A 10,169-nucleotide genomic window follows, 5' to 3' on the forward strand; every position below is an offset into this window, starting at 1 on the left:
CCGCTCCAACTCCAGTCAGTCAACTACGAAACAGTCTCGTTGTGAAAAATTGTCCGTAACTCAGGTTAAAGTGGTTATTCTTGCTCAAAAGTCTAGTCTCAATCATATATATTCTAACCTACAGTTTCTATGTTCGGGAAGAGCACATTTTTAAAAATCGGTCTATAAATGTATCACCATAAACGTGGCTGTGCAACAAAAATACAATAAATAGGTGATAAATAACATTTTATGCTGTACATTATTACTTTTTCTGTCGTATCGTCTCCCTTGTGCCTATAAATCCATTGGTGGGGCCTTGGAGATCGGCCAGAATTTGACCTAAATCAGTCGACGCCCTTTTTATTTAAGACTAATGGCGCCACCTACCGACACTTTAATGTACTATAATGGGTACACAAAATGCGGTTACAATTTATGTCGACACCTGTGAACCTATTGTGTAAAATGTCACGGGGTTGAAGTATGTTTTTGCATAAGCAGCATAATTAGAAGTGATCATCAAAACATTCAACATAGGGAAGGTGTTTAGCATTTAAATCTTAAAAATACTCAGGTTATAGATTTTGAATGAAAAACATGCGAGCCGACAGTATGACAGTAATTTAAAAGAATATTATTTGATGCCTTGTCATTAAAAAATGTAGCAAGTTGTCACTTCTGCAACGTCTGTCTTCACTACTGCCTTAAGTATGATCCACGATTCTTCTCTGTCCTACCACTTCGGTTATATCTTGGCCATGGATAAATAACACTATTATAACACAATCTTTTTTTGCCTACAAGCCGAATTTCGGACACATTTTGTAGGACTTTATCTGCCCTTCCCCGTTGTTGCTGTGCTTTAATTTCTTGGTCTCTGATCTCTGGGTCTGAGTCTGGGTCTGGGTCGGGTTACAGCGTTACACAACAGAAGCACTGTTAGCTGGTGAACTTGTGCTGGGCTTGCTCAGCAGAGAGCGCTGTCTCTCCGTCCTCAGGAAGGAGTAGTGTGACCCACACGCCACCAGTCGGCCCAGCACATGTTAGAAATAATTCCTTACGTCTTTAAATTTTGCTCCGACTTAGCAAGAGTTTTGTTTATAATATGCAACTCAAGTATGATCTACCATTTTTTCATGATTTAAGGGCTGGCGAGTACAATAGAATGCCTAGTAGTTACCAAACCACGACAAAATGGGTGGTTAAACCTAAGAAACCCTATTAAACAAAATAACTTTTCTTTTTTAGTACTTTTGTATTAACACATTGACCTATCATCTAGAAAATCAGCTTTTTATAGTGTTATAAAACAAAATGTTTATGTGCTGAAATATTCAAACCTAGACTGATCGCACAAGAACACGTGGTCGGCTGAAATAACCGCAAAAATAAACAGACGGACTTGCGGCTTTCAATCTGACACACATGGCGAGATGCGGTATTACTGCCACATCAGCCCCCACACCGGGCAGCAGTCCCGGACCCAGATGAGGTGTCGTGCTGGGAGCACCGGTTTCCAGTGCATTAAGTTAACTGGCCACGAGTTGTGTTGAGTGCGGCTCCTGTCTCAGAGCTGCGTCCTGATCGGGGCCGTCAGCGTGGGATGGATCCGATGAGAAACTCATCATGCTCGCACATGTACAGGAAGATAATTCGAGGCAGATGTGTGTTGGGTCCGTGAACGAGCTCTGGGTTTTAGTTTAGTCTCTTAATTGGACAGCCAGGACTGATGTCACTGCACAACTATGCACAGATGAGTTGAAAAACGAGAGGAAACCTCTTGCTGGATGGTCTATAAGTTGTGGTTCCCAGCCACAAGAAATATTGTCTTTTATTTTAGCCAGTACCGACACCAAAACGTGGGAACATAGCGAAAACTGACAACCACAGAAAATGAGAAAAGACATTTAAAGAACGATATTTATACTTTCATATTCTAAAACAAACTACAGTAAGTTCCATCAACCTGTGTGATAGTTAGGATAATCACCCAGACATCTTAGCAAACGCCAAAACAAAATTAACTGCGTCTGTACACTACCCGCAAATATGAACGGTATGAAATCTTAAACACTTAAAAACATGGAACTAGACGCAAGTTTGCTGCTATCACACTTTATTAAAAATAGAAACATATGTTCCATAGTACTTCTTTTGATACAGACTACAATGGTCCACTGATATGCCTTCAAAAAATGAGTTACATAGTATAAAACACACTCTTGTACAGAGTTCTTCATTTGGCCTAAATCCACTGTAGAAGAGTCTTCTAAAGAGGAGATATTGTGGCAGGATTGTATTTGTGAAAAGCCCATTCATGTGAATACACTGTTTTGTACATGAGCTCCATAAACTTACATTGGGTTTCACAACAAATAAATAATAAACAAAAACAAACAAAAAAAAAACAAAGCAAAACACAAAAACAACAAAAAAACAACTAAAAACTACTGCATGATGAAAAATATGAAGGACAGGAAACCATACTGTAAAGAGGTGGAAATAAACGCACATACAATCTTGTTAAAAAAAGATGGCACGTTTATTGCTACATAAATGTTATATACATATTGTGTTTCCTGTTACAGAGACAGAAAAAAAAAATAAAATCGACTTCTCGCTGCTGGTTTCTTTCATTTGTGATGTCAACAATACATTGGGTTTCGGACTGGGGTACAAATCTTTAAATTCACCCAACAATTCAGACTAGAAACAGAGATGCGGAGTACATCCTAGAGAACTTCGAGCTCGTACAGTACCCCGTACGCACTAGACCACGAGCTACAATCCTACTTATGTTCTTAAGATGCTATTCATAATTTTTGATAACAATGGACAGGTTATGGTAAATAACCGTACATTTTTTTTTACTATCTAATATAGTAAAATAAAGTAAGAAACTTTTTACTCAAAACTTTCGATTTCAAAAATCTAGAAAGAGTAATATTTAGAATTCAAGAAATGTTCTTACAATATTATTGTATAAAAGGCTAACTACAGTGAAAAATAAGCCAAATGTTTTTTTTTTCTTTTTTTAAAATCTTTTTTTCATATATTTTTTCTCATGAGGGAAAACAGGGCATACGTTAAAGTCTAACATATCCAACAGAGGAGCAAATAAATGGAAGAGTGGGGGATGAAGCAGGAAGCGTTTGGGGGAGAACAGAACGAGCGATAAGGAGATGACATAAAGCCTCGATCGACTACAGCCAGCAACAACGCAAGCGCTTCAATACTGAAATGTGTAGAAAAAGGCCAGAAGGACTAGTGGATATCACAAGGGTGTAAGAAAGGGGAAGTACTGTCCACAGAGAACGGGCTGGGAGGAGGACAGCAGGACCGGCACCAGTTCTGATATCCCAGGACGTCTGATGTAGTTTTATTTTATTTAATTTTTTTGTTCTTTTGACTTTTTGTGGTGTTTTTTTTTTGTTTGAACATGCATGGAAGACAACAGACAGGGAAGAAAAAATATATATAAACTAAGAAAAGAATTAAGACCAAAATATTTTTTAAAATGTAAAAAGCGTAGACACAAAATGAAAGGTGAAAACTTGAAAAAACGCTTTTTTCGAAATGGGTTTTGTTCGTTTTTTTTTTCCTAGGCGCTGGTCTCGAGTCACAGCGTTTGAATCTGTAGGACTTCCTCACACCACAGACACTGCACTCCCACTGTGTTGATCACTATATCAAGTACTTCAATGCTTGGGGGAAGGACGGGGTGGGGGGGGGGGGGGGGGATGCCATTCTAGTATCTCAGAATCTTCTTCTATCTTCACACATGACAATATACGCTTTACTATGAACCCTAGAGAGATGCTTTGTATACAGTTACAAATAAACATGATTACTAGAGTAATTATTTTTTTTGTGTTTTTATGGGTTTTTATGTTAATGGTTTTAGAAAAAATGAAAAAAATAACACACAAAAGAAGCTTCCGTTCAGGCCAGGTGATAATGTGGTCATCGTTTTGGGTCTATTCGCTGATGAAGCCATGCCTGATGTCTCTGCTGGAGGTCACACGTGGGATACGTTCCCCCGCACAGGTGCCCCAGCACCAGCACGGCTGCTCAACCAAGCAGAGATCAAACAATGCAACATCGCACAATTAATAACCTGCAGTAAAATGGGAAAACTGCCATTTTCTTTTCGTTTAACACTATATGGCAAAAGGAACTGAAAGGACGCGTCCTCGTTTCCTTCAGTTAAGACACTATGAAGTGTGCAGGGAATGCAAGGGTATAGTAACTGGTCTGCTCTCTGTAGCCTGCAGGTGACCTTTGACCTTTCAGTAAAGCTCGAGTTTGCCATCCCAGCCCACCTATGAAGTGAAAATGGCGGAGCAAACACACACACACACACACACACGCGCGCTTCCTCTCAATGCTACGCACACGCTCCTGTCCAGCCTTGGACGCTATGCTACTGCTCAGCCCATGTGTGGCCCGGACCCTCTGCTACACTGAACATCATTAGGTAGTTTTGGTTTCTCATGCTCTTACTTGTGGAATGAATCTAACATAAATATAATTAATATATTATTTCATAACTTCTAATTTTTCAAAAAAAAAAAAAACAAACAAAAAAAAAACAACCCAAACAATCAAAAACAAAACAAAAAGATGGGGAGAGGGGTCCTTGAGACTTTGATCATATAAAATGCCACAGAGAGAGAGAGAGAGATCTGAGAGCAGAACCCCTGGTTGGGGTCGGGTAGATGGTGCGGAGCGGGTGGAGCAGGTGGTGCTGTGCAGCAGGGCGTGGTGTGGGGGGCCTGACGTAGGCATGTCCACCCACTGAGCGGCTGGGGCAGGCTCGCCCAGATCCTGGCAAACTGGAGGATTCACTGAAGTGCCACTGGCTTCTCAAAAGCAACGTCATAACTTTCCCTTTAAACCCAGACTTTATAGCTATGTAACATAATAAATAATAAGGAAAAAAATAGAAAAACAAACAAACAAACAAACAAAAAAGGAAAACAACTGCTGTTACAATGCATTCGTCAATTCAGTTTAGGCACAATGCAACTTCCACGTGGGGGGGTGGAGGGGACCATGACAGTCTCTGATTGTACAGATGTGACACACTGCTTGCAGACAGTGATATGTGCTCAAGGGCTATGTGTGTGTGTGTTGGTGTGTGTGTGTATGTGTGTGTGTGCGTGTTTTTTTCTCTTGGGCAGAAATACGCTGAACAATGTTGGATACCGTCGGAAGAAGCCTGTCGTTTCCCAGTTTTTACTTCAAGCTCAGGATTGCATGACTGTAGGTTTTCACTTTGAGTGCTCTCTGTCTTTTCGAATTTGTGTCACAAGCTGTGAGTTCTGCCTGCCCTGTCTGCAGGGTCACCAACACTATCTTACAGGCTCCCTGGCTTCTCGTTCATCTGAAAGTACAAAGGAGAACAACACGAGTTATCACAAACCTTTAAAAATTAAGTACACATTTTTTGTAACGTGTGACATTGTACATATAGTTATAAATCATTACTGAATAACCAAACGTGGACGTTCCTCATTGGTGCTGTCTGTATGTGTACTAACATAATACAGTCTGATCCCTGAAGCAGTTTGCACACAGAGAGCCATGCTTGTGAGTAGTCACTACACAAGATGCTATTTCAGCTGAAAAGAAACAGAAACTTACGCATGCAGACCTCTTCTGTAATGCCTCCCCATAGCTGAGTGCATGCTTACCGGCCAAGTGCTTAGAGATGCCCCATGGGGTTGGATGTGTCTGTGAGGCTGGGGTGAACATTTGGGTGGGTCTGCTGGGGCTCCCCCGACACGCCCGACACCTTCTCCTCCTCCCTCCTCTTAAGGCAGGCCGCTTTGGGGTTCAGGTTACGCTCTGGGTGGGGACCGTCGGAGACCATTAAAAACATCCGAGATGGATCGTCAGGATACGAAATGTATAATGTAATGAAAGCGTGGGATGCGCTCACGCCACTGACCCCTGACTTGCTGCTCCAGGCTGAGGATGACGGCGACGGCCTGGTGCAGGATGAGCAGCTTGGTCTGCGGCTTCTCGCTCTTCAGGTGCAGCTGGCACATGCGGCCCAGCTCCTTGAAGGCCTCGTTGATGTCGCGTACGCGCAGGCGCTCGCGCGCGTTGTTGGCCATCCTGCGCTCGCGTTCACGCTCCGCCTTCTGCTCGGGGTTCAGGTCCTCGTCCTCGTTGATGCTGCTGTGGGGACGGGGGAGCAGAGCAGGCCCAGAGTCAGCCTACGACTGAAACGCTAGCTAAGACACGCGAGTGTCAGCCTACGACTGAAACGCTAGCTAAGACACGTGAGTGTCAGCCTACGACTGAAACGCTAGCTAAGATACGTGAGTGTCAGCCTACGACTGAAACGCTAGCTAAGATACGCAAGTGTCAGCCTATGACTGAAACGCTAGCTAAGACACGCGAGTGTCAGCCTACGACTGAAACGCTAGCTAAGACACGCGAGTGTCAGCCTACGACTGAAACGCTAGCTAAGACACGTGTCAGCCTACTACTGAAACGCTAGCTAAGACACGTGATTGTCAGCCTACGACTGAAACGCTTGCTAAGACACGTGAGTGTCTGCCTACGACTGAAACGCTAGCTAAGATACGCGAGTGTCAGCCTACGACTGAAACGTTAGCTAAGACACGTGAGTGTCTGCCTACGACTGAATCGCTAGCTAAGACACGCGAGTGTCAGCCTATGACTGAAATGCTAGCTAAGACACATGAGTGTCAGCCTACGACTGAAACGCTAGCTAAGACACGTGAGTGTCTGCCTACGACTGAATCGCTAGCAAAACCACGTGAGAGTGACTGATCTAGGCAAAACGTTGAGCTGTGGCAGGAAATAAATCAGAATACGTGGTATGGCTGTAACATAATTATGAAACTGTTGATCATATTCCCCCATTACGCAATAATGACTATTATGGCAGTATTATTTATGACATTAATTGCTGTAATACTAACATGGCAGAATACTGAAATGTGTCACAAGAACCTAAATGAATACAACTCATTCTTTAGTAGTGTTTTGTTGGCTTTTTTGATTCGTTTCGGCATTTGCATTATCAACAAAAGTAAATGATTTTGCTCATAATAATAATAATAATAATAATAATAATAATAATAATAATAATGGTCTTTAACCATACCACGTCACCACTGTTTTACTCTGTTTAAAACTTACCTTGTTCGAGTCCCTCCTCTGGGTGTCTTGATGTCCCTTTTATCACTTTCGTCGTCTGACCTGACGTCATCAGAGGAGTGGTTTTCGTGCATGTCATCTTTGTCCTGGTTCTCAATCTTAAGGTCCAGGGAAGGGGCCACCTGAGCTGCCAGACCACTGGCAAGACCTGTGTATGAACACACACACACACACACACACACACACACACAATCTTAACGGCCTGGGTAATGTTATAGTATAACACAGTGGTTCCCAAACTTTTTCTGCCGTGCCCCCCTTTAGTAGATGAGAATATTTTTGTGCCCCCCCTACACCCCCCCCCCATATTGACTAGGGATGCACCGATTCACGTTTTTCACTTCTGATACCGATTCAGATATCTGAGGCTTCGTATCGGCCGATACTGATCCGATACCCAGTGGCGGACTTAGCAATTTGGGGGCTCAAGGCGAAATTAGGTAGGGGGCCCATCAACATTAATATGCGAAAAATAAGTCAGCTAATCAGGGGGCCCCTACAGTGGGCTGCAGTGGGAGGGGCCCAAGGCAGTTGCCTAGCCATGCCTCTATGCAAAGACCGCCTCTGCCGATACCGATCTGATAGAGTAAAACTGTGCTGAATCGACTTAAAGCATTTTTTTTTTAAACACAGACATACTGAATTACAAGTTTATTGAAAACTCTGCACCAGTATAGCACACTTAAACACACATAAAACATGTAAAAACAACACAACTTGCATTTGTTCAGTCAGTGCAATTATGAATATAACATTGAATGTAAAATAAATAATACCAAAGAACCTGAAACTTACAAAAACAATAGGTTCACAACTTTGGTCAAACGTGAAAAAATAAACTGCAAGAAACCTTTTAAATGGTTCAAGAATTCTAAATATAATTTAAAACAAATAAGGAGATGAAATAAGAGAAACAGCAATACATATGCGGCTAGTTTGCAAGCGCAGACATCACGCAGAGCACAAAGCATGTAACGGCCAGAAATATGTGTACTGTCTCTTTAAGGGAGCGAGTTGAGCGCGCGTATGGAATATTGTTTTTTTAGCTTTCTGTCGTAGACCGAGTCAGACCACTGCTCTTTATTTTATTTCTGTAAGTAACGCATTAAATGAGCTTTGGACAACTCACCAGTTCATGTATGAACAGTGAAGTATTGCTGGAGCCCAGGTTTATTTTGGTCAACCAGCAAATCAACGGAATAAGTGGAATACCACCAGCGCGAGTATTAGGTTGAACTAACTCCGAAAAGCAAGCAATACAAGCATAGAATTAGACTGAATAGATCTGTTTTTATGGATCGGTCACATTGTCCCCGATACCCGATCTAGAATTTTTTCAGATATTAATATCGGAATCGGTGCATCCCTAATATTGACACATGTGCACGTTTTACTTTCAAGCTCCGCGCCCCCCCTGCAATAGCTCCGCGCCCCACCTAGGGGGCGCGCCCCCCACTTTGGGAACCACTGGTATAACATATAGTATGACAGTGATGTTGGGACACAGACATGGTAAACAGTCAGGCATGAAAATCCACACATACCGCCTGCTACATGTTCTCTGCATCTCCAACCCAAAAACACATGTGTCAAGCACTAAATGGATTCTTGTGGTTTATTCTTGTGGTCTACACCAGAGGGGCAAATGCCAAGAGCCAGGTACCTCTGAAGGTTTCGGCCTGGTGGTTGAGCTCGGTGCTGGAGGCCGGCCCACCGGAGCCCTGGAGTCCTGCGTGATTGGTGCTCAGGCTGACGGACTCTTCGCGATGGGCGGGACCCTGTCAGAACACATCCGAGTGAGGAGATGAGACGGTAAACAGCAGTCCAACATCAAGGGCCTCTCTGATCGCCAAGAGATCTGATCAGCAGCAAGAAGGTCAAGATCATTTACATCACACCAAAGAGGAGATTCACAGGAGCCGAGCCTCCACTTCAAAGCCCAGAGAGGCTCTCTGTTCTGCTTCTCCCAGTACAAAGAACGACCTCTGCAGTCTAAACCGTACAGCCTGAAAAAGACCTGTGGGGCGTTTGGGGCCTGCACTTGGGCAAAGACGACTACCAACCCACTCACTAAAACAAACAGAAGATTTCATTCTTATTATTTGTCATTATCCTGAATCTAAGTTATGATCAGAAGGTAAATTGTAAGATGATCTCAAATTTCAGTTAGTCACCGATAGAAATTTCAATTGAAATTTCAATAGAAATGGCAAGTCAGTGGACATTAGATTAAGATGCAGAAGTTCAAGCATCAGTCTTAGAGGAGCTGAACAGTTATGAACTGTGTGTACATTTAGACATCTGGACCCTGAAACACCATGATGCAAAATGCTGACACCCATATTTGTCAAACAGAACTGCAAGCGTCTTTAGGGCTTTCATGGGTGGGAGTCTGGGTCTTTTCCAGAGAGGGTCTCATCTCCCTCAGAAATCATTTCCTCTACCACAGGGGGCACCCCCCCCCCACACACACACCCCACACACACACCCCAGAATTCTCAGTTTTCTTCCGAGCAGAAACAGGAACTGGAGCAAGAGTTGACGGGGGTGCAGGAGAATTGGGGGGGGGGGGTGTAGACGGTGTTGTTCTCCCCTTTTCCTTTAGGAATGTGATCCTAAGTAACTGCTGGCTTCTGTTACCCCTGCCAGACCCTCCCCTCTGCCCTAACGGCACACACTAATCTCAGCACCGCTCTCAACAGGTGTCCAAACAACTCTTTGTCTGGGCAGGAGGAGGAGCCTGGGAGGGGGGCTGCCGCCTGAAGAAGGCAGCCATTTTCCTAGCTGAGTTTGATTACCATACAGCTGGGGACTTCAGTCACACACACACACACACACACACACACACACACACACACACACACACACACACACACACACACACACACACACACACACACACACACACACATAGTCGTCTGAGGCATCACATTTCCTGAGTTGTTAAGAAATAGGACTGAAAGAGAGGGCGAGGGGGGGGGGGGGGGGGG

At 43.5% G+C, this 10,169-nt stretch overlaps 1 protein-coding gene across 1 annotated transcript in view; it reads right to left on the reverse strand.

The window, feature by feature from the left end:
- Window positions 1-2,917: 2,917 nt before the first annotated feature.
- The window catches only part of tcf12 (transcription factor 12), a 51,040-nt gene continuing 43,788 nt past the window's right edge, over window positions 2,918-10,169 (reverse strand). Inside the window, exons 14-18 of the mRNA XM_077018025.1 lie at window positions 8,843-8,957; window positions 7,162-7,327; window positions 5,936-6,168; window positions 5,679-5,832; window positions 2,918-5,368 (exon numbers count right to left, since the gene is read on the reverse strand). Of these exons, the coding sequence (XP_076874140.1) occupies window positions 5,690-5,832; window positions 5,936-6,168; window positions 7,162-7,327; window positions 8,843-8,957 (657 nt within the window). The 3' untranslated portion in view covers window positions 2,918-5,368; window positions 5,679-5,689. The remainder of the gene's footprint in view (window positions 5,369-5,678; window positions 5,833-5,935; window positions 6,169-7,161; window positions 7,328-8,842; window positions 8,958-10,169) is intronic.

This window comes from Brachyhypopomus gauderio, chromosome 1, assembly GCF_052324685.1.
Source record: "Brachyhypopomus gauderio isolate BG-103 chromosome 1, BGAUD_0.2, whole genome shotgun sequence".
Classification (NCBI taxonomy): Eukaryota; Metazoa; Chordata; class Actinopteri; order Gymnotiformes; family Hypopomidae; genus Brachyhypopomus; species Brachyhypopomus gauderio.